The sequence below is a fragment of the Rousettus aegyptiacus genome, unplaced genomic scaffold (assembly GCF_014176215.1).
Source record: "Rousettus aegyptiacus isolate mRouAeg1 unplaced genomic scaffold, mRouAeg1.p scaffold_m13_p_2, whole genome shotgun sequence".
NCBI lineage: Eukaryota > Metazoa > Chordata > Mammalia > Chiroptera > Pteropodidae > Rousettus > Rousettus aegyptiacus.
Genome location: NW_023416295.1, coordinates 40,399,565 through 40,424,504, shown reverse-complemented (window position 1 = coordinate 40,424,504; position 24,940 = coordinate 40,399,565). Strand labels below are relative to the sequence as shown.

Here is a 24,940-nt window from a genome sequence, read left to right as displayed (position 1 = left end):
TAATGCAGGCCATCTGCGTAGCATAAAACATAGTAAAAGTTGATAAAAGTTGTTATTTTTGATACATTATGTTTGGGGTATTTATAGATCATGATAAAACAAAGTATTAGTTTGAAATATTGCCAGTGAATTGTAAACATTTTTCTGCATATGTACTGGTTATTTGTCCAGAGTTTGTCTCTCTGTCTCAAAAAAATGCCGCCGGCTATGTATGGGTCAGTAGTTTTCAGTTTTAAAAGATTTGCAGTGGCATAAGTGCCAGCATAAAGTGTAAGCCCTACATCTTTTGCAAGTTAGGCAAGTTACAGGTGATTTCTACTTATTTTCAGGATTACAAATGAAAACTAATCAGGTTTTTAGGCCCACAGTGAAAGATTCTCACAAATTGCTTTGCATTTTTAATAAATTATACTTTATCAGACAAATATATGCCTCTCTCATATAGGTGTCCTCTCTCCCTTCTCAGTAATAGTAGACAAATTGTGTCCATACGTTCTCTGCATTCTCCCACCCATAACTCTACTAACACTCATGGTAGGCTCCAGAGCTACACCTGCTTTAGGTAAATGTATTTACTCAGTAAAGAATGAGTTTCTGAAGACTGCAATAATAGACTGCTAACAGCAGACTAAACATTGCTTATGCACTCTGTCTCATGTTTTCATTAAGTTGAAGCTCCATCCTGAATGTCTACTCTCAGGAGAATAAATCACATTCAAATGGACTTACACAACAAAATGACAACAAATATTTTATTAAGATTACAAATAGTCATCACATAGACAGTTTGAAATCTAGTCTTTCATATAGATTCTGATGTAAGTGATGCTACTTCTATTCTTGTTATGCTTCCAGGGTAAGTGATGTAGGATTTTCCTGAACAGTTATTTTCATATCAGGAATGCCTTTAACTGCAAGTAACAGAATACCTGGCTAATAGCAACTTAAATAATAAAGGCATTAAATTATTTTCTTACTGTGTTTTCTAGAGGAGATGGTTGTGGGTTTAATGAGCAGCTACCAAATCAGGGCATTCATAGTTATTTTTTCAGTTTTCTTGGCTTTTCTCTTATGGCCACCAGAAGGCTGCAGTAGCACCAAGTTTCCCAGCAAGAAAAGAAGGGAGGAGAGCAAAATTCTTCTTGAAGCCACCTTTCCAGGAAGGGCAGTGCCTTAGTAGATTTCTTATTCTGATTAACCAGACCTGCTCAGCCCTGAACCCATCATAGTTGAAAGAGAATGGAGTCATCAGTATCATATTAGTATCATATTTGAGCGATCATAATTCATTCCCTGAAGCTGAACTAAGGGCTTATCTTCTGCATTATCAAGGGAATGCTGCCTACTGCCTGAGTAATCCAGGATTCTGTTAGTAGCTAAGAAGGGAAGTTACTGTTGAGTAGACAGCACTATGCAACATCTAACACTATGCTGTTAGTCCTCAAAGAGCTAGTCTAACAAAATTGTCCATTTTTAAAGTGGAAGTAGTAGGAATGTATGCCTCACTGATCTCTGAGTTTGGGGAAGGTGGATTATACACCTTATACACTAAAACATGCTAATTCCTAATTTAGTCTTTCAGTCTTCCACTGTATTCCTCTAGACTTCAAAGAGTTCGCCTTTGTTCAACAAAATCTTAAATATCAGGTAACTAATTATTTCAGTAGATGAGAATTTTCCAGTATTTTTTCCAATGGTAAAAATACATACACATACATACATACATAAAACAAAATTTCACCTGGGCCTATAAGCCACTTGCTGCAAGCTATGTTTTGTCAAATAACTGACTCATGTATCTTGAGACAGGTACATACCAGTGTATACATTTTGTTCTAGTATGTTGATTAAAAACAAATTAGCTATGAAGCACTAATTCATTTTATTGGAGCAAAGTGCATTCATTATACTAAGACCTAGAGAGCATTTCTCGCAAAATAAAATATCAGTCATTCAGGACAAACATAGAGCCTTGTTGCTGGAATACTACATCTTTTCCCTATTTTTCTTCTCGTTATGATTCTGTATGTACAAAGTACCTTGATTTGTTTAAATTACATGGATTCTAGGCTGCTTTGTAAATTTCAAGTCTGCATTATGCATGTTTTAATGAAGAATGAACTATGATTCCTGGGAAAAGCTGGTTTAGCCTCGTCGCACTTCCAGATGTGCACCTGGTCCTTTATTATGTCTCCCATAAAGAGCTGGTGGGTGTCTTTCCAACGGCACCTTGTTAATGAACCAAGATACAGTAAGATGTAGATATAAACGAGTTGTATCGTAATTATGGTAATGTGGCAAAATAGCTTTAAAATGAAAAATAAACCACGAGTCTAGCTGCTGAAATGTGAATATTGCGTTTCTCTTTAATTTGCTGTTGTCTTGGAACCTGGCTGTTTATGCAGTGCTTTCACCTTCTGTTGCTTGTCTAAGTGCCAGCTTCTTTCCCAAAGGTGTTCAGTGACTAATGCTTTGGTTACAAGCCAGAATATTTTATAAATGTCTATTTCTAGGCAGCCCTTCTACAAGTCTTAATTAAACTTTAATGTCAAGCTGAAGTTTACTTTTAGAAGCTCCTAGGTTCCTTTAGTTGTAACATGATAATAGAACAGTAGGGGGAATGTAGGACAGCCATGTTCCCGCACATTTCTTCCCTGCCGTTTAATACAGTGCCACCAAGCAGATGCATACTTATGTAACGCAGAGGTTTACAACACAGGAATGAGCAAATTGCAGCCATTCCCTGAAATGTTCAGAGAAATAATACACTTTCACTGAGTCTATTTTTTTCCACCCTGAAATAGTAGCTGTGGTTTAAAATTACTGCTTTGTTAGTTATTGTACATCCTTCCTGAAACGTCCAACTTCTCAAACCCAGGGATCAGAAGCTAGAGCAGCTACCTGTGGACGTGTTCTTCATTCTTTTTTCCTTGGTGTCTCAAGTACCAACCAAGGATTTATGAGGAATGGGGAATTATTTTCTCTAATTCTGCATCCCAAGCTGTTTGGAATGAGCCACTCCTGTCAGAATAGAGTAGATTTTAAATAAAGTAATGTTATGGTGTATGCTTATTTCGAAACTAGTTCTACTTTTCAATCAGATTGTTTTGTGGTGAAAGCTGGCAAACTTTTTCCAAGAAGGGACAGATAATGTTTGTTTTAGGTTTTGTGGGGCAGAGATTTCCATCTCGACTACTCAGCTCTTCCAGTGTCATCCAAAAGCGGCCACAGATGAATGAACGTGGCTGTGTTCCAATAAGCCGATATTTACAAAGTCAGGCAGAGGTCTGAATTTAGCCTTCAAGCAGCAGTTTTTGAACTTCTACTCTATGGTACGCTTGCTTTTCATATGACAGTTCTGTAGTATGTCTTTATTTTTGGTTATTTAAATATAGTTCCTTATAGTATATGTAGTTCTTTAGTATAATTTAAGATGTTTGCTAAAATAAGGCAAGATTTAGAGATTTAAAGGAATTAATCCTGAGTCAAAAAGCCATAAAGATATCATAGACAGTCCTAACAGAATAATATATCTGTGTTCACCAAAAGGCTGTAATAGCTCCAAACTAGAAATCGCCAATGATAGTCGAATGGATAAAATGTAAATGGGTAAGTAAATGTGGTATATTTACAAAGTAGAACATGTACACTAATGAAGATAAACAATTTACAAGTACATGCACCAATGTAGGTTAATCTTACAAACAAAATTTTGAGTAAAGGAAGCCTGATTACATTCATTTTGAGTAAAGAAAGATTACAGACTCTGATTCCACTGATATGAAATATAAAACTGGGCAAAGCCAGTCTATACTTGGAGGAGTAAATGGAAGGAATGGATATAAGGATATTTCTGCGGTGCCGGTATATTTTTCTTGGGCTGGGTGCTGGTTTCATGTGTGTTTTTCAGTTTGTAAAAATTCACTGAGCTTTACACTTAGGATATGTGCACTTTTCTATGTGTGTTCTACCTTGATAAATAAATTTATAAAAGAAGAAAATCAGGATAAGAGGGGAAGAACTTTTAGGTGTTAACCAAACTATCCAATTTCTTAGTTATATTACAAAGGTATAAAAGGGGGGACAAAATTATAATTGTTCTCACATTCCGAGGTTCATAAGAATAATTTACTTCTCAGAAACTCTATTCTCTTTTTAATGTGGATGCAGCCATTAATTCATTGGTCAATTCAAATTGTATTGCCATGTTATGCTGTATGCGTGGGGTACAGATCGCATGAATGCTTACTTAATGAAACATGTAGGATTGTGTAACACTGAGAACAGATAAACATGGCTATAATTTGATAGAATTTATAATGTTAGGGTCTGAGAAAATAGTGATAATCATGACCCAACATCTTCTCTCCAGAAGTTGATCTTGTGGTAAGAATAACCAGACAGTGTTAAAATATTGCATGATAAGGGTTCCCAGTGTGCTTTGCGAGAGGGAGAAGCCACACCTCACTTTGTTAGTAGGGGTGCAATGCTGGGTGAGGGGTGTTAGCAATAAGTACTGGCTAGGAGAACGTCTAAGACTTGAAGTTAGCCAGGTGCATGAAGAGGAATGTCAATAGTAGAGGGATAGCTTGAATACATAGAACACCGTGGTGTGTTTGGACACCTCTTTGTAAATAAGTATGGCTAAAACAAAGGAATGAATTGTGCAATGCAAAGTGAGGCAGGGGCAGTTCATAAAAGCCTCATATGCCATGCTAATGAATTAGGACTCTATATTAATTCACAAATAACTATTAAATGCATTTAGCATTTCCAGAAATAGTTTATTCAAACACTAATCTATATGGAGGCCGATTCAAATGGTACAATGTAAACATTATTGAAGAGACTTTCTAAACTTGAAAGTGCTAGATGAATGTTTACCTTTCCTATGATTATCCTCACCTGATATTTTGCTTTGGGTCACATCCTTCTCTGGTTGAACTACTTTATCTAAATTCTAAATTATTGGATATCTATGAATGTCTGTCTCTGAGGAAAGCTTATAGAATCATGCTGTAACTGATGTTTTCTTTAGCATTCAACTCTTTTAACTCTCATTTGGTAAAGAGAATGGGCTGTATAGGTGAGAAGATTTGCATTTATTTGAGACTTTAAAACGTTCTAGCCCTGAGACTTTAAATGAGTTTCTTAAGCCTCAGATTCCTCATGTATAATAAATGTGTTGTCCTGAGGGCTTCACGGACTGTGCATGGCTCAAATCTTCACTGAATAGTAGTTATTACAGATGAGGCAACTGAGGCTTACTTCACAGGATGGTGAAGCATTTCTGCAGTTCTGTTTTGATTTTGGTCTCGTTATCGGTAGAGGTGACCGACCTGTCTTAAGAAATTCTAGTCTACCAGGTTGTAGTTGGACTCACTTGCTAGGCAAAGCAGTCTTTTCTCATTGCCTATTCACTTCCACCAAAACATCTTCTATATTTGTGAAAATACTCTCTCTAGTCCCTATTTCCTCAGTTTTTCCCATGTCCCCCCTTTGGTTTGGTCAGCAGCTAGTTAAATGTCCATTCAAGGAAAAAGGAAAAAATGCTTTGCTTTTAGAAAAATATTGCAAGACAATGAAGAAAATATGTTAAAATTGTAGAAGCAAGAGGTTAAACAGAAAAGTAAAACAGAAAGCAGACTAGTTTAATTATAACCAATTAAAAAACAAACTTGGGTAATAGCCGACTGAATTTATCTGAAACATGGGAAATTGTGTTTTTTAACATAGACTTGCATCTACTTACACAGGGTCATTTTCCCCTGGCTGGTTTTCCAAATTAATATTTTATGTCAGGCATAAATAAATGAGAAGATGGGATTTTTATTTCCCAAATGAGAACTAAATAATATTACTTAATTTTAGGCCACATGAAAATAAAACCTATCTTGTTGTTGGAAGCGTGAAGACATTAATGTTGAACGTGTCCTTGTTTAATGCTGGAGATGATGCATATGAAACAACTCTGCATATCAAACTACCCACTGGTCTTTACTTCATTAAGATTTTAGATCTGGTAAGTATCAAACAACTAGCATGATCTACTACATGACATTTTACTTAATTTTTTAAAAAAACAAATGGTACAACTGACTTCATCAATTCGAGGTCTAAATATCTGGGGTTTACTCAGACTTATGACTCCAGCTTCCAGTGATTTTGAGTCTTCCTCCATGCCCCTGATCAAAATGACAAATACCTTCGGATCTGGCCAAGAACAAGAAAGTAAGTTTTCTGCTTCCAAATGCTACTAGGAGAAACAGTTGTCCAGTTATCCAAGCAAGCTGTTTGGGTGCCATTGCTTTTCTCACTGGTACATCCTCATCTGCTGCTGCTCAGCTGGGTCCCTGCACAGCAATATTGATCCTCATGCTGGGCTTCCAGGGTTACTACTCTGCATTTGAAGTTCACACTCAGTCTTGTTCCCAAAGGACTTCAACATGCTAGAATAGCAATTCTCCAAAATTCCAAAATCCTGGTGTCAACTAGACTGTGTAAGCAAGTTTCTTTTCCTGAAGGAGTGCAAAGCACCCAGGGACTTTTTTTTTTTTTTTTTTTGACACCGTTCCTCAGTCGTGAGCATTTAAATCCACGAGTGAGGTATTAATAAGGTTGAATTTCAAAGACAAAACCTCAACTGCTTTCTCCTTGGACTCTTCTCTATCTCTTAGCAAACGTACCCATCTCTCATCCAGAGACCAATTCTTCACACCAAGGACATTTAGAGAGGCCTTTGATAGATGCCTCTGATCTCTCACAAATATCTATTACTCCCTTTCTCTGGAGTGTTAAGAGCCTATTTGCAATAGTAAGAGGGAAAGCTCAAATATTCGGGGAAATATATATCTATACATATACATAGTGAACATTGCCAATTGTATATTTCCCTTAAATATTTAAATATACATTTATATATATACACACTATTGTGATTACAGTTATTGCAATTAAATATCTTAAACACATTCTTCGAGGAGGATTTTTTTCCCCCAAAATCATCCTTAAACACGTTACAAACCCTTCCTACCTAAACCAATTATTATTATTTTTTTTTTTTAGGAAGAGAAGCAAATAAACTGCGAAGTAACAGACAGCTCTGGCATAGTAAAACTTGACTGCAGTGTTGGTTATATATTTGTAGATCATCTCTCAAGGGTAAGCATTTAGCATTTATGAATTTTGTTTACCAACATAGAATTTTTTTTCTATTTTTCCTGTGTTTATGCTACATACAAATATATAATTTATTATTATCAAATCCAACTGGGCTTGAGATCTTTATTTAAGACTGTGTTTATATTCTTGGCAATGTTCACTGTTAAAAAAAAAAAGGGAGGGGGAAGGAGCACATATTTATGTCAAGATGGGAATGTGAATGTGTCAATCAGAATTATGCTCCTGTCTCACTCTTCCCCAACACTCCCCCCACCCCAGGTGGTCCTATCTGCCAGGCATGTTACCTCTGCTATACAAAAAGGTGTTTCTGGCAAGAGTCCTCACTCAAGTTGTTGAAGCATCTCTAATTTTGTCAGTCTAGACCTGCCTGTCTTTACATTCAGAGGCTTTGTCTCTGAATGTCACTTGAGGAAATGCTGATGCTTTAAAATTGCCACAAACCCAACAGCTTCCTTGTAGCTCAGTGCCCAAATGAGGGGTAGTTTATACTCTAGAATATAGTTACAAATCTGCATTCCACAGAAAAACTAAGAAAAATTTAAATTCAGATGATAAAATGTATTTTAGATTATGTTTAAAATGAGCTTTCCTTCTCTTTTACAGATAGATGTTAGCTTTCTCCTGGATGCGAGCTCACTCAGCAGAGCAGAAGAGGATCTCAACATCACAGTGCACGCCACCTGGTATATTTCATCGTGAAAAATTAATTGTACTAAAGGAAATGGACCCCTGATTTTTGGGGGGATGGGGGTCGAAAGACCTTAGTGGAACCATGGAGTCGTGTTCTATTACCTGGAGAAGACTCCTCCTCTGTGATCGAAGAAACAAACAAAAGACCCTCTAACCAGCATAGAAGCAAATAACAGTATAAATAATGAGAGCAAATTTTTGCAAACCCTGTCATAAAAATTTCTTCCTATCACTTCCACTTTCATGACCACTCCCCTGAAAGCATTATTTAAACCAACCTCCGAGTATATTAGTTACACATAGTATGTAATTAGTTCTCTCTGAAGATGATTTTTCGTGCTGGATGGATTCTGACAGGGCATCTTCTATTTGTTTCTGTAGTGAAAACGAAGGGGTCACAGACAATCTGAAGCGTAACAAAGCGACTGTAGTGGTGCCCCTGAAGTATGAAGTCATGCTAGCTGTTCACGGGTAAGTAGACACTCTTAAGGTTGAGAGCTGATTTTAAATTTTATTACTGGTCTATTATTGCTCAAAACTATAAAGTTTTTGTTTTGTTTTTTTTTTTTTTTTTAAAGATCCTGTGCTGTTTCTTATTTCTGTCTCTTAACGATTACCTTGGCATTGCAGTCCCCTGACTAGCTGTTCATTATTTTGATGCACTCTAATCATCACGGAGACCACATCAAACTAGTGCCCAGCTGGAGAACCTGATAAGCCTCTAGTGGGCCATGTGCAGCCTGTTAGTTGTATGTAGCACAGGCCAGTTGCCCCGGGAGTTGAGTAGTGCTATTTGCATTATATTCGGCGGCCGTGGCCAGTGTGAAATTTAAAGAAGTATATGCTTGGCCAAATCACTACTCTCTAGAACCCATGTCTACCTAAGTGGCAGATGGACTGAGAGATGAGAGTGCTGGCTACAGGGTATCCCTTTTCCACTCTTTATACCTACGAATACCATGGCCCCAGGGCCAGTATTCACTGATTCCTCATAATTTTAGTAATTGTTTAAGTAGTTCTGACTGTGATTCAAGGAGGAAATGTATGGAGAAAGAACGAGAGGAGTATTAAGAAAACCTTTAATGATTTTTTGAGAAATTATTTAGGCTATTAATCTTTGTTTAAAAACACATTTTTAAAACAATTGAATACAGAATCGATGAGGTTTCCTCATTGCTCTAAATGTAAACCATCCCCAATCATTTTAACCACCAATAAAGATGACATCTTATTATCTAGAATATCAGTCTCTAAAACTGATAGAATCGAGTTGCAAATTTGTGAGATTAAACACGCAGGGCGATAAAGGCAGATGACCTAAAATGTCAGTGGGAAGCAAAGAAAAGCTGATTGCATGTTTCTTGGTTTTGAATGTTGTCTTGCTTGCCCTCCTTGATTTTCCTATAATGAGTGTCCTATTTTCTTCATTATCTATATCAGGTTATATTGAGCAAGGAAAGTTCTGCAACTATTTAACTGCTTAAATCTACCTCTAAATATTTCTAATTTCTTTCCTGTGTATTGGGTCCCTAATTTATATTACTTCATATTAGATGAACAACTTGAAGAATCAATATTTCCCTAGAGAAATATTTCTTCGGGTACATTATTGACCATACATGTCTAATCATAGGTCAAAGAGTGACAACCTTGCATGCTAACAAAAAATTTACCATACTTATTGGTGTTTGAATTGTTTCTCAGACTTGGGGTTCGTTACAAATAGCCAGCAGGAATTAGGGAGTGAGAAGAAATAACTCAAAAATAGGTAAGCTATACTGAGGTAGAGAATGATATTGGCGCCCTAGGGAAAAGCTAAGAATTTATCTCATTTGTCAAATTTGCATGAATCACTTCAGTAGAATGGGCCAAGCAGTACTGGGAAAGCAAGCAAAGGGTATTGGTGGAAAGAGAGATTTTTCACCCAAGTCAGAACACATGGCTTTCTAATTTCGTTACATTTTTAATAAAATTCTTAACAAGAAATCAAAAGTATTCCATGGTGCTTAGGAGTCACGTATAGTCTGGATTATAGCATATTTAAGGGATATGCTTTAATCCAGACTACAAAGACTTTTATCTCATAAAAAAAGACAGTTAACCAAGTTCAACTAGACTGTACAAATCTTGAATGGGGCAATGCGTCTCATGAATATTGGCATCCTTGCACCCAGCACCGCCTGACGTCTAACACACACCCAATACATTGTAAGACCGTCACACTTAAAAAAAAAAAAAAATTTTGTTTCTATCAGGTCTGTAAACCCAAATTCGTTTGTGTATGGACCAGAGGAGGACAGTGAGACTGAAACATGCATGGCAGAGAAAATGAACTTCACTTTCCACGTAAGAAAAGATGATTGTGTTGATATTTGTAATAAACCAAAAGAATGTTACCGATACATTGCTCTAGAGGACATCATCTATTCGTGATGTCCCTCAGCCCACGGGCCACCACAGCTGACTAAGGGTGAGGAACAAGGTGCTGCATGGGAACTCAAGCCCTTTCCTCTCAGGCTCCTGCTTTTTTCTTATTTGTCTTTCCCTGTTCCTCAAGCCCGCATCTCCTTACAGTACATGTGAAAATGAGCAAGTAGAAATGGAGGTAATGCTTGAAACTGGCAAAGTTAGATAAAGAAGTGAATCCACTAGATGCCAAGGGAAGGCATCTTTGGGTGGAAATCGGTCAAATCTCTTCTTGGTTCAGGCTTTATAAAAGCCCAAAAATTATGAAGGAAAGGAAGCTTTTACCTCCCATATCCATTTAAGGTCTACTTGGTCATACCTACTTTTAGGCCATAGGTATATGACCTGTGACAAGTGATGTATCATTTATTCAATAAACTTTTTAAAAAGTAAAGAGTACTATCATTATCCAGAAGTATTAATATACTAATAAAAAGATATTTTTGGTTCACCATGGATGTTTTTGATGGAGATAGTCCACAGAAATATTTTTTGAACCAAAAGTATTGTCCAAAAATTCTTAAAGCTCTATGACCATATATAGAATCTAAGTCTAGATTAGCTATATTATGTAAGGCAATGCTTTTCAAAATATGTATCAGTCACTTGGGGTACTTAAGCAAAATGCAAATTCCTGGGCTCTCCCCCAGATCTTGGAATGATCTTGAAATCCTGTCAAATCTATGTATACTCAAGTGTTTGTTACATAGTAGTGGTGAAAATATTTAGCTATCTAAATAAATGGTCCTGTCAGAGCCCAGTGAGGTTTTTGCTTTGATAACAAGAAACAAAAACTGAGTTGGACTCTACAAGACCTATTTATTTAGAATGACAGTTAACCAGTATTTTCTAGTTAAATTATAATAGAGTGACTGAAATTGTACATACTTTTCAGTCTGTAGGTTTGGTGAGTCTGTCCAAGTATGAAGATGTTTTTGGAGGTCTAAATGTTATTAGGCAAACAAGGATGAAAAACATCGTAGGTCAGAATGATGATTTGCTGGCATCAGGAAGATCCTGTCTAAAGATCTGGGCACTGCTGACACTGCCTTTGGAACTGCCCTGTCCTTGCATGGCCTAGCAATCACCACCTGTCCCACATCCAAAAACATGTTTTCTTTATGTCATATACATTCAATATATTGCAAATCTGTGCAGCAGGCTACTCTGTTCAGATAGTGTGGTACTCTCTTTTCTGACTTACTGTATTGGTTTTTTAGTTAAGCTCTCAGGAGGCAAATTTCCTTTACAAGGATCTGCAATCCCCAAATTTATCAAGAATAATGAAATATCATTCCTGTATACATTCTTTAAAAACCTGTTGAAGTATTCTAAAACCAATAACCTACGCCGTCTTTATTTTCTGAGTGTATTACCATTATAATTACCCTAAAATAACGGATTTTTATTCACTTACTGCTGATGATTGTCCCCTCAGCAGAGTGATTTTATGAAAACATCTTAGGATTTAGAATCAGAACATCTGAGTTTTGGTCCCAGTTCTTGTCACTTTTTAACTTTCATCTTGGACACAACATTAACTAACACCTCTTAGCATTTTCCTGAACTGGCGAATAAATGTCAGCCTACCTCACAGGTGAGTTATGAGAACCAACTAACTGATCATAGTTTTTTAGATGCACCGTGTGCCATACAAACACATGTTGTTAATGTCTCTTTCTTTAGACTATTTCTACAATAGAACATCAGCTTGGACATTTTGGCCTAATTAATACCAAGGAGAGGGCTGGGGATAACGACTAGAGGTTGCACTTATTAACAAACTTTAAAATTCTCACTATGGATAGTTTGTCTCCCTTTGCTGTGCAGTTGCTAACTACAAACCTCCAATATAAATGTTGCATGAAACATGGGTTCACTTTTAAAAGCTCTTTAATATCTATACTTACATTTATGAAAAATATTTTTAAATCATTTAAAAATTTTTTCTTATTAGGTTATCAATACCGGCCATAGCGTGGCTCCAAATGTTAGTGTGGAGATAATGGTACCAAATTCTTTTATCCCCCAAACCGATAAGTTGTTCAACATTTTGGATGTCCAGGTAACAATGTGTTCCTTCCTTTATCGTTAGTGATATTGCTAAAATGAAGATTCGTTAACGTATTTCAGTCACACTTACTCTAAGCTGTGCATTCACCATGCATCTGAGTATACTCTGATATACATTGCATTAGAACTCTAGGATTATAGTGGAATCTCTGCCTTTGACTTATGTTCTACCATCTTAGTACATTTTGTGTGTGTATGTGTGTGATATAGACCTGTGGAATTCATTTAATTGGTAGAATTCTCCATAAAACTTAAGAACACTGTTGAAAAACCAGTAATTTAGACTTGTTTTAAAAGAATATTCAGATCATTACTCAAGAATCAATGTTCTTATGTTGATTTCATCAGAATTGCTTTTATTCTCCCAGTTTCAAGATAAACAATAAACCTAAGTAGGTTTGAGATCTAATTTTTTTAGAATCCTGATTTCCAGATTTAGATGGTAGGACAGGCTGCTATTAGCACATTATTACTTTGTAAATGTTTAATTTCATGCTAACATCTATTTTTCACATTGTACTAATTTCTGAAGATTAAGGTTATTGGAATAGTTTAGGATCTATATCCAGCCCTCTAAATTTTTGCTAGGTTTTTGCTGCAGAGATTTAATCTCTCCCAAATAAATGTCAAAAAATATGTTAACAATAGAACTTTTTAAAGCATGTAGTTTGTGTTCTGCTATTGATAAGATTTTTCTCACTTTGTTTTTACAGACTACTACTGGCGAATGCCATTTTAAAAATTATGAAAGAAAGTGTTCATCAGAGCAGCAGAACGGTGCAAAGGACATCTTGAAAGACTTCTTCAGAGTCTTGTCGAAGACCGATAAGAGGCTTCTGGTAAGTTTCAGTTTTTTCAGATTTCAGTGTTCTTCGTCATATACAACTGACACACTTAAAACCAAGAATCAATGGGTTTGAGCTGTCAGCTGAGTATGGGAAAGAAATAAGTTCAGGTAATATTCTTGCATATGAGGAACAGGCATGATTGGAAAGTTGAGATAGATCCAGGGTTAAATATATACTATATAGTTTCTTTATCTAACAAATGCCCATTTCGTGCCAGCCAGCTATTGTTTCAGACCCTTCAGCAGACTCTGTGGCATGAAATTTTCCACTCTTTTTTTAGTCAATTTATTGGGGTTGGCGGCGGGGGGAGTTGGTGAGAAAGCAATCTTACTCTTCAAATGATTCAAGTTTTACAATGGACATAGAGCATTTAGTCTAACAAGATTCTGATTCAGAGCTTTAAGTCTATCCCAGAAGGTTAAGTTCATAAGAATAATGAAAACACATGGTCCAGTTCAAAAACTTTGATTTTTTTTTTACAATCTATAAATTGTAAAACTATGTTTTAAGACATTTTTTAAATGCCACTGGAGAAAGCAGATGTAAAATATTTTAGCTATCATTTTAGAAAATGTTGAAATTTTAATGTAGCTCTTTTACATTCTTTTCAAGTACTGCCTAAAAGCTGATCCACATTGTTTAAACTTCTTATGCAATTTTGGGAAAATGGAAAGTGGAAAAGAAGTCAGTGTTCACATTCACTTAGAGGGTCGGCCATCCATTTTAGAAATGGTAAGTCTAATATACAGTGACAAGTTTGTGGATAAGTTCATACAGAATCTGCAAACTCAACGATCTTATACAAATAGCATGGCATGTAGAGCCATTCAACAAATTAAGAAGGTATTGGAGTAAAACTCAAACTATTTCAATTTATTACTTTACCTGAATACATTGTCTAAATGGCATGGCTTTAGTAACTAAGCAGATAATGAAGTGGTTTATTTTAGAAAGCATGTCCAACTGTTTAAATCAAAGAAATTCACTAACTTAACATTTCATATAAAGTGCTTTTCAAACTATTTCAAATTATGCTTAAAAATATAATCAATCTAAGTAAAATGAGGTTTCTTAAAATCAAGCCAAAACATCAAAATTTATGAACAATAAAACGGAAATGTACAATAACAACACTTAAATACTCCTTGGGCTTCTTCCTATATTTATGAGAAGTACTTAGAGATAAAATCAGTTTTTATCTAGAGTTCTGTTTTTCAGTTTCCTGATCGGATAAATATGGGTAACATCTCTTTTGCAGGGATGTTACAGATCAAATGAGATGAATTTTATAAAGCACTTGGTACAAGCATAGCTGTCTTACTGAACTTTGCAGATATTACTCTTTTTTTTTGTATAAATCGAAGGTTAAACAACACTTGACCAAGTCTAATGGTGCCTTTTTTCCAACAGGCTCAGGTTATGGTTAGTATTTTTTTTTAACATTATGCTATTGCACACTTGATTATTGCATAGTCCAAACTTATATGCACTGGAAAACCAAAAAAATTTGTGTGGCCAAATAAAATGAGTTTTAGGAAAGGTTTATCAGGTGAAAAAAAAGTATTTGGGGATAAAAATTAAATAGCCAGGGAAAAGTTCATTGGTAACTAGCAAGTAATTTGATTTAAATATATGCAAACTACCATGTTTAATACAAGAATTTCGACAAAAATTATGCCATATAAATTTATACAAAGACTGTACCTTGAGAACCAGAGGAAGCACTGCAATTAACTACAAATAGTGAAATAAATTGTGGAAGCCTCTAGACTGTAATGATCATGAGACATTACCTCTATTAATGTTTTCATGAACTAAAGCTATGAATTAGGCTACAGTGATGTTTCTTTTGTTATACAGGATGAGACTGCAGCACTCACGTTTGAAATAAGAGCAACAGCTTTTCCAGAACCAAATCCAAAAGTTATTGAACTAAACAAGGATGAGAACATTGCACATGTAAGATTACCTTTTTTTAACTGAAACATGAAGACTGTAGGAAAAAAACATTGCTAAAGTGTTTAGTCAGGAAAATAGATTTTGACTAGATCATTGGAGGCCTTTAAATATGTAGAGTTGGCATTTTCTACAACTGTAAGGAGACAACGACACAGCTTTTAGGAAGTGGTAGGATGAGAGGAAGAACCAATAAAGTCTACAATACTTACTGTTTTGCTAAACAGTTCCCATTGTTTCCTAGAGTTGTGTTAGAACCAGCAAGGGAATGGGATGGGTGGTTCTAAATGTTACTGAAGATCATGGAGGGACTTCAAGGGAAATCATAGCAAGTTTTTAAACTGCTGGGTCTTTATTTTGGCTGATTTATGTAGGTTCTGCTTGAAGGACTACATCATCAAAGACCCAAACGTATTTTCAATGTAGTGATTATTGTAAGCAGCTTGTTCTTTGGACTTCTTCTACTTTTACTGATTTCATATGTTATGTGGAAGGTAAGCCTTTCTTTAATAATTATCAATGTTAAACCATTTAAAACGCCATTCCTGATTTTCTCAAAGATAATTTGTGACTCCCAAGTCATTAGATTTTCAGTATTTTTAATGTTCATTTTTAAAATTCATAAGTGAATATACACTATTGATCTCATATTTCTAACTGCAGTACCTAAGTCCTTCTAGAAAAATGTATTTTCTTAAAGATGTTATTTGCAACACATAACACTAGTTTTGAAAGATAAAGCATTTGAAAAACTGTACGTTATCAAATGTCAGTTTTGAAGAGTATGTACAAGTATCACTGAGCAGTCCTTCAGTACTCAAATGCTAACTCAATATTTCCAAAACTAATTTTACTTACTACATAGGACACAGGCTTAAGAAATATCTCAGGTCCTCAACATCAGGAACTTAATTAGGCATGGTAAAATCAGTTTTGTTATACATTGCACATAAAGTCATAGAACTTATCCACATTGAGGACTTATTATACTCATAAAATATCTACACACTACTGATTATGCAATGCTATTTACAGGCTGGCTTCTTTAAAAGACAGTACAAATCCATCCTACAAGAAGAAAACAGAAGAGAGAGTTGGAGTTACATTAACAGTAAAAGCAATGATGATGACGATGAGTAAAGACTTTCAGAGAACTAATAACAGACTCAGGTATAATAAATATAAGACAGTGTTTACAAAAAGCCACAAATCCTGCTTAGAGTTTTTTCATGTACTTTTACTCATAATGCACATGAACAATTCAAATGATGATTGCTCTTTTGATGATTGCTCTTTGAGCGAAAATAATTGCAAAGGTAATATTTAACATTGAGATATTCTTTTGGTTCTTAAATGGATAAACACTAAAGCATTCAGTTTATTCAATGAGTAATCCCTCGAAGCTACCTTGAAACAACTCAATTGGAAGTCTTGGACTTGAAGTAGCATTCCTTTAAAGGAAACATTAACCACATGCACTTGCTTCAGTAAAACAAATTTCACTGAATAGGTAATAATTCATTTCCAATAGATCTTTGAGACTTGTTTGAAATACTTTCTGCTAAAGAACTGGTCCATTAAAGTGACTATTAAGATCTTTACTAGTAATGCATTTATTTAGCAGTCTATGAATTTTATAGGCCTGAAGAACGACCTTCAGCCTGAACTTATACACTGGTTTGAGCTTAAGGGGATGACTTCTGGATAACTGTTTATACAGCTATGCATTTTTTTCTTCATTCTGTATATATACATATATAACTTTTTTGAAAAATACATTTATATAGGTATAAATCCATAACACAATTTTATCTAGAGTACCCAGGAGTAAATTTTAGTCAAAAAATTTTTTTTTATGAAAACAGTACTTTATTCTGGGACACATTATGAATGTTGCACTTTAGCTGACAGATGTAAAATATCAAAACTATACCTAATTTTTAAAAACCAAAGCTCTATCAAGACGGGGGCAATAATTCATACAAATTTAGATACTCTGTAAAACATCGTTAAACTAAACAATATACAAATAGTTGTTTGGATGTTACTCTTCTATTCAAATATTTAACTGTAAATTCAAAATACAGATTGTTTACATCCAATGAACATATGTTTTAGTGATAAAGGTGTAACTTAGATTCCTTTTTATAGTTTCTGGATTTTAAATAATTTATGTTTAAATGCCTTCACATTTACAAATGCAACTTTTTTTGTAATATTTATTCATCCATATGAACTAGATAGATTGCAGAATATACTTTCATCTAAACTATGCTAAATCTGTTATAGGAAGTGATCAAAAGATGAATTAGAGGGCAGTCTCTACTGTTATGGAAATATTGCTTTATATGAAGTCCCTGCCAAAAGCTGTCTTCCTCAAACTGCCTAATCCCTATGAATTACTCATTCACAACCTTGTAGTCTGATTTGTGGCTGAAGAGTCTGAGTAGTGAAACCAAAGCATGATGAGCATGAAACCTCCTGAACTCTATGTGGCAATAAAAATCATAATTTAAAGTATACATTTTTAAGAAGCTTATTTTTGCGTTTTTTTTTTTTTTTTTATAAAAAGCTAAGTTCAGGAGAATGTTTTGAATCGCCGGTGCAAAAAATCAAGCTCGAATTTAGAACTGTTTTCTCAGGATGATCCCTGAGGAAATTTAGGTTCTTTCCTATTCAGGAATAACAGCATTTCAGGTATTACTGAATACACTGAAAACAATGTGCTATGACCGCAGGATGACATGGCTTCCAGGAGCAAGAGGAATAGCACAGCTCAAAATTTTTTATAAAATTCTTCAATATTACCTGTATTATAAATTTTAAAACCCTACCATTTTAAGAAAATCTGAGTTTTCAAATTAAAAAAAAAAAAAAGAGGGTTTGTTTTGGCAAATCTTAGGAAGATTTTGAAATTTAACCTCACCGGATTAGGTACCTCATTAGGAAAAATCACAGCATTCTTATGTGAGCTCTGTGGTCTGTTTGTACCAGGCTATAGGAGATTCAACATCAAAATTGGACTCAAATCCTGAAACATGAAAGAATCCAAATTATTTCACTTTGGAATTATCTAGGTTAAAATAGATATAGCATGATGTTTAAATTTTAAGTATATGAAATGCTCACTTTCTGTTCCAATACTTTCCCAAAACTAGAATTCAAATAAATAGATTTTGGTACATTTCATATTGGTTTTTTTAAAGCCCTAGAAGCTAATGTTTAGCAATACCAAAAATAGCAATTTCCTTAATTTTCATGTTCAGATATCTGCTCAAAGCATGACCATATACCTTCATATTTCTGTTACAAACAATCACATGTTACTTTGGAATCATTCATTTCTTCAATGCTTCCTCCATAAAGATTGATAAGTTTAGGGTGCAATCTGTAAATAATAAAATATGTATAATTATTTCATCAACCTGTCATTGTTCCTTTTCACATATACATGCATCTACCAGTTGAGTACAGTACATGATAGCCAACAAACATACAGCTACAATCGCTACAATCCAGAAAAACTGAGCTGGGGGACTGATAAAGCCTTCTTAACTTCCTTTACTGACCAATGCTCTCCATTTCCTCTGTAAAACTCAGTCAATTGTGCCCACAGAAAGCTCATAACTAGTGGGCTACCCAGGGTGCCCCTGCCTACTTCTGTCCATTGTAGTCATAAAGCTTACCAAGAATGAGTTTCCATGGTCCAAAGTTATATATACCAGTTGCTCTTGTTATTTAAAAATATGTAAAACTGTTCCTATATAAAGTAAGTTGAGTGCTTTGAAAAGACTTGATAAAAGTGAACTGCTGAATACAGTGTTATAGTATTAACTATGGGTGAAAAAAATTTAAAAGACTGAAGGATTACACTGTAACAATCTGCTACTCAGATGGCTTTGCAGGTTTAAAATTTTGATCCATTTTTAAAAAGTCAAAATGGAAACTGTAGACATGCATCATCTGTATTGTTTCTGAAGAATGATTCAGAATGCCACTATAGACTCATACCCGAAGACAATGCTTTGACTCCACAACAATTGATAATGTAAAGTCATACTTTATTAAAATTGTACATCTTTTTATCCTTCCCGAATTTACTGATTAAAATTATATATATATATGTGTGTGTGTGTGTGTATGTATATATATTCATTCAACTGCTTGTGTTGATACTTACAATAAGAAATCTTCCATGATATTATTAGTTTTGTGTCTACTGGTGAACATACAAGGCCATGAAATAATCAGACTTACTTAACGTGGACCTCTGATGCAACTTCCATTAAATCACCATCTACATTCCAAGGAAAACTCTTTTCTGAAGCAGTTTCATGTCGCTGATCTTCTGGACTGTGTCCACTGGTTTTATTCCTTGGGTAAACTTTTACTTCTTCAACAGTATAAGTCTCAACGAATGGAAAACTGAACTAAATAAAACAAGTGCAAATAATCATAGTACTTCCTTTATCCCTGTGTTCTCTTGCATGCTGAGATTTTTATAGCTTTGAATCTTGAATTATGACCAGGGATCCCCCACTGGCTCTGGAAAAAGGAACTCCTTTTCTAAAGCTGTCCTGTTCCATTTAGATCTAGCAGCTAGCAAACTTGTTTTTTAACAAACAGTAAATGTCTATAAAACTGTTTACGATAATGACATTATTGTAGGATTTCCAATTAAAGACAATCTTTAATACTGGTCACTAGATCCAGAGATTTATATAATCCACTGGATTGATTATTACTTGTCAACTAGTTTAACTGATGTAAGGCAAACTCTAATGTAAGTTTCACATTTGAAATTTAATAGGAAGAACATAGATCTAAACTTATGTAGGTGAAAATAAAAGTCAAATATAATCTCCGTAGGTGTTTGCCTGCCTCAACCCCACTCTAAAGATGGACACAAGTTGCAAGATAAATGTGTTTGCTTACTGACCCCTCTAGAATGATGCAAAGTAACTTTCAATTTCAATTTTGCTTGTTTGCCTAAGGAAACTATAGTGAACAATATAATACATTTTCTGAAATAACGAAGAAAAGATAGCCAAGTTACTTTTTCAGTACAAATGCACAGGAACTACTTATTTCAGTTTTCAGATAAATTGTATGAGGTTTACTCCTATTATCTACATGTCCCCCGCCCTCTTTCCACATATAAACCTCAATGAAGAACAGAATTTTAAAAGGTGACAGAAAATTAATATTTTCCCTAACACCCTTATTTTGCCTATGTAGAGAACAAGATCCAGCAGATTCTACAGTTTATACTATATAATCCACTGGGTTACCCAATGGTGGCATCAGCTGTTCTGATTAGAGAGCCTCAAGCAGGTATCTGTGAAAATGTTTAATCTCTGGATTAGACTACTCATCTCAGGTTTAAAGCCATGGAGACATCCTTCATATTGTGTACTTATAAACATTTCTATGTAATCAGTCATTGTATACATAATCATTCATTGCAAAAATAATGAGTTTCAAATGAGTCATTAATAACTGGCCATAATGGTTTAAAGACATCTAGAAGTCATAACTTTTAGTACCTGTGAATGTCATCTTTAGAAATAGGGTCTTTGCAAATGCAATTAAGTTAAGGTGAGGTCATGAGGGTGGACCCGAATCCAATATGACTGGTGTCCTTAGAAAAGAATGCCATGTGAAGGCAGAAACGTGCAGAAAGAATGCCGTGCAATAAAAGTCGGATACTGGAATGGTGCAGCTGCAAGCCAATGAATGTTAACAACTGGAGGCCATCACCAGTAAGCCTGTTATCTTAAATCATCACAAAATGAAACTCCATCCACCTCTGCAAAGTTATGACCTATGAAGCCACAGACATTGTTAGATACTATTTTAGTGAACCAATAGCTTAATATAATGTGTGAGGGTGTGTCTGAGGCATGAGGAAGAGAAGTAAACAGTTGCAACCGTGATACATTTAAGTGCCATGATGGTGTATACAGAGTTAAATGAGATAAGAGAGAGGAGGTAAAGAGGCTCAGGATGCTGGGTGAGCTTCCCATTTGAGCGGAGTCTCAAAGAATACAGAAGAATTAGCCTGGAGGAGAAGGGAAAAAGTTCTGGAAAGAAATGAAGTTGCAAAAGTACGGAACTATGTCATGGACAAGCAAGCAAAAAAACTTAGCATACTGTGATACTGATCGTAATACTGGTATTCTGACATTTATTTTCCAAATATATAAATGCTTGTACTTAATTTTTTAAAACAATGTTATAGGCTGACTTGTGTCTTCCCCTGCACCCCCACCCCCAAATTCATATTTTGAAGTCTTAACCTCTGGAATGTAACTGTGTTTGCAGATAGTCTTTAAAGATGCAGTTAGGTTAGAATGAAGTCTTTAGAACAGGCCCCAATTCAATATGACTGGTGTCATTATAAGAGGAGGAAACTGGGACACAGATACCAGGGATGTGCATGCACAGATGAAAGATTATATGAGGACAGAGCCAGAAGACAGCTATCTGCAAGCCAAGAAAAGAGGCCTCAGGAGAAACCACGTCCTTAAAACTTCCTTGGACTTGTAGCATTCGGAATTGTGAAAGGATTAATTTCTGCGTTTACGCCACCCAGTCTGTAATGTTTGTTATGGCAGCTCTAGAAAACCAATACAAAAACAACACACAGGAAATCTGGTAGAGGATGGCGAGAGGTGAAGCTGCAATAGGCAAGGGCCAGAATATAAAGGGCCATGCAATACATGTGGAGGAAATCAGTCATTGTCCTGAAGACAATGAGAAAGAGATTGAACAATTAAGGAGAAATCAGATGTGTATTTTAGAAAAATCCCTTTAAAAGGAAGTGTGGAGGACAAGACCAGAGAAAAGGAAGACCAGAAGAAAACTACTGGAGAAATTAAGAAGAAATTAAGATCTGAATCAAAGTAAGGGAGAAATTCAAGAAACATTTAAGAGGAGAACCAGTAGAACTGCTTCGTGGACAGGCTGTGAGGAATGAGGGAGGGAGAGGAACCCAGAGTAAATCCAGGATGGGTCGAGTGGTGCCACTGACCAATGTAGGAAGGAAACATGAAAGGGGCCCCTCTAGGGAAAAAGACAATAAGGTCAGCTACAGACATGCTAGACTCAAGATGTGTGTGAGTTTTATAACCTCAGCACACAAGAAGACACAATAGTCCCATAGTCAGAAGAGAAAGTGGGACTTTTGTAAGTATGCGGCACTCAGTTCGAACACCAGGGTCCATGAGATTACCAGGAGAAGGTGTCATGAGACAACAAGAGGGCTGCAAACCAATCCCTGGGGAAACACACTTAAAAGTTTCAAGCTCCCTACCAAAAATGATGGTCGAAACGAATGAAGAAATGTATGGACAGTGACAACGGTGGCCAGATATAAGATGGAGTTGAAAGGACTTACAGGCTAATGTTGACTTTCTATATATTTCACACAGAGGGGCAAGGCAAGATGAGTCATGCCACCAATGATGGTTTTCAATACATCCTACAATTGTTAATACATATGGACAGTTCAACATGGTAAAGATGGTTCAGGGACCTAGACTTTTGCTCTCCTTAGGCTGAAGTGCCGCATTTTCCTTCCTGGATACCAGAACTGCTACTAATTAGGTAACATAATCTTACTTTTATCTGGTCTTTATAATATTACATAATTTATATAAATTTACATTTTTTAAAATGTCATCATGAAGGAAAAAGACTACACACACATGTGTGTATGTGTGTCTATAATTTTTTTAAACAAATGTATCAAATTAACTTTGCTTGAAAGTAGTCACCTTGGGAATCAATCTAATTATTCTTACTATGCAACATAATGCAAAACATTTGAGAATTCACAAAAAATTACAAAGCAGTAACATGGACTTTAATTTTTGGAAAGAGCTAAGTCAAAATTAAGCTTAATAAATCACACATACACACACAGGCAATGCTTTCTTGCATCAAAAGCAAGATATAACTGGTAGAGTACATAAGAAAAATACATCTTGCATAACATGATATCATTTTAAAAACAATTATTTTCCTATATAGAATTACATTCACTATGTTCTTATCCTCCTTTTACAGTAAGCATCTTTTACTTTTAAAATCGTATTGAAAAAAAGATCTCTTCAAAAATTGTCTTAGAAATTTTCCCCTTAGGCAATTCTAAAAAAGACCTTCCATAAGTAACTTGTGCAATAGATGCCCCCCTGAAATAAATATAGAGGTTCTAGGGGTAGGTACATTAAGGTCAATACTTAAGTTCTCCCTTCAATAGAAAATGATTAGAAAACATTTATACCTAATAATGACTCTCTTGAAATAAGGAATTTTTAATGCTTTTTATATTGTTTTCCTGTTTCTATTTTCTGACACACAAAAACAACCATTGAACATGTACTACTTTTGGATTAAGAAAAATAATAAGTTGGTTTTAATGTTTATAAGTTTTGTAAAACCCAAAAGGCATTCATTCCTATAAAATCAATAAATCACGGTGTTTCCCAAAACATACATACATAAAGTTATTACTTAGGCTCACAACCTACTTTATATTTGCTTTTGTCTACTTTGTCTCCTTAAGAGATTTATATTTAAGGAAAGGGGGACTATATCTAATTTTTATGACAATTTCCTAAACATTGCAGTTGGTTGTTCAATACATATTGATCAAATAATGAAGTAGGCAGATGAGAACTGAAATTTCATGAGGACTACCTAAAAAAGTTTAAAATTATAAAGAAGAAAAAATGGGACCCTTGCGATGGCTATCTATGTAAGCAAGGTTTAGCTGCTAGTCATTGGCCATATTTTCTCTCCTCCTCCTCCCATGTGTTCTCTCCCAACTACATCCAGGCACAATTTTATACCTTTAAGAAGGTGTGAGATGTTAGGGTTTTACAACCATACCCGCTGTACTTCAAGACTCACAATTCAGAAATTCACATATTTCCAGGATCAGTTTAATAATGGGGTTAAAATGTGTCTGCCAAAAGAACTTGGCTTGTGATAGTTACTGCTTCTCTTTAAAACAAATCCCTTTAGTGGAAATATCATTTTATCTACCTATCTACATTTGTCTATATCCACAAACATCACACATTTTAGTTTTGAATAAAATAATGTCCGTATAAAAGTGGTATATTTTAAAATATTTATCTGTAAATCTATCAATCAATGAAGGTAAGTAGATCTCTAAACAAATAGGAAGTTCTAAGGTCATAACTTTAGAGAAAGTCTGCTGCCATAACATTAAGCAGGCTAAAAATGTAAGATTTCACTACTTTTCATTCTGATTAACAGCTCAATTATGTAATTTTATCTGTATTTCTTATTTCAATATAACACTAAATTTTCTATCTTCTCTTTGTGCAAAAAACACATATAACTACTAACCCATAGCTCAAAAAAGGCCAATCTATATTAGTATTTGTGGGTGCTTTTCAAAATTTAAAGGAAGTACAAATTGAAAGAAAAAAGATTAATATATTCAGAAGAAAATAAAACCCTACAAGGCAGGACTTGATGTCAACTCCTGCAGCACATCTCTGTCCATCTTTACACACAAGTAACAAAAAGGATTTACCATACCTGATTTTTAACACTGGCGTATCTTTTCAGATGTTTTATAAATTCTGGTCGAGAAGTGTTTCGTGCGATTATAAGAGCCATACTTCCATTATTTAATCTGAAATTAAACATTTGTATTTGCCATTAAGTTAAGAGATTACATCACAAAT

At 35.0% G+C, this 24,940-nt stretch overlaps 2 protein-coding genes across 2 annotated transcripts in view; one reads left to right on the top strand and one right to left on the bottom strand.

The window, feature by feature from the left end:
* The window catches only part of ITGA4 (integrin subunit alpha 4), a 74,980-nt gene extending 55,644 nt beyond the window's left edge, over nucleotides 1–19,336 (top strand). The window contains exons 18-28 of the mRNA XM_016164610.2: nucleotides 5,872–6,022; nucleotides 7,066–7,161; nucleotides 7,786–7,865; nucleotides 8,254–8,343; nucleotides 10,128–10,218; nucleotides 12,296–12,403; nucleotides 13,125–13,250; nucleotides 13,872–13,991; nucleotides 15,120–15,218; nucleotides 15,590–15,709; nucleotides 16,251–19,336. Of these exons, the coding sequence (XP_016020096.2) occupies nucleotides 5,872–6,022; nucleotides 7,066–7,161; nucleotides 7,786–7,865; nucleotides 8,254–8,343; nucleotides 10,128–10,218; nucleotides 12,296–12,403; nucleotides 13,125–13,250; nucleotides 13,872–13,991; nucleotides 15,120–15,218; nucleotides 15,590–15,709; nucleotides 16,251–16,355 (1,186 nt within the window). The 3' untranslated portion in view covers nucleotides 16,356–19,336. The remainder of the gene's footprint in view (nucleotides 1–5,871; nucleotides 6,023–7,065; nucleotides 7,162–7,785; nucleotides 7,866–8,253; nucleotides 8,344–10,127; nucleotides 10,219–12,295; nucleotides 12,404–13,124; nucleotides 13,251–13,871; nucleotides 13,992–15,119; nucleotides 15,219–15,589; nucleotides 15,710–16,250) is intronic.
* CERKL (ceramide kinase like) overlaps nucleotides 14,602–24,940 on the bottom strand; it is a 96,104-nt gene continuing 85,765 nt past the window's right edge. Inside the window, exons 11-13 of the mRNA XM_016164611.2 lie at nucleotides 24,792–24,888; nucleotides 19,473–19,645; nucleotides 14,602–18,603 (exon numbers count right to left, since the gene is read on the bottom strand). Of these exons, the coding sequence (XP_016020097.1) occupies nucleotides 18,522–18,603; nucleotides 19,473–19,645; nucleotides 24,792–24,888 (352 nt within the window). The 3' untranslated portion in view covers nucleotides 14,602–18,521. The remainder of the gene's footprint in view (nucleotides 18,604–19,472; nucleotides 19,646–24,791; nucleotides 24,889–24,940) is intronic.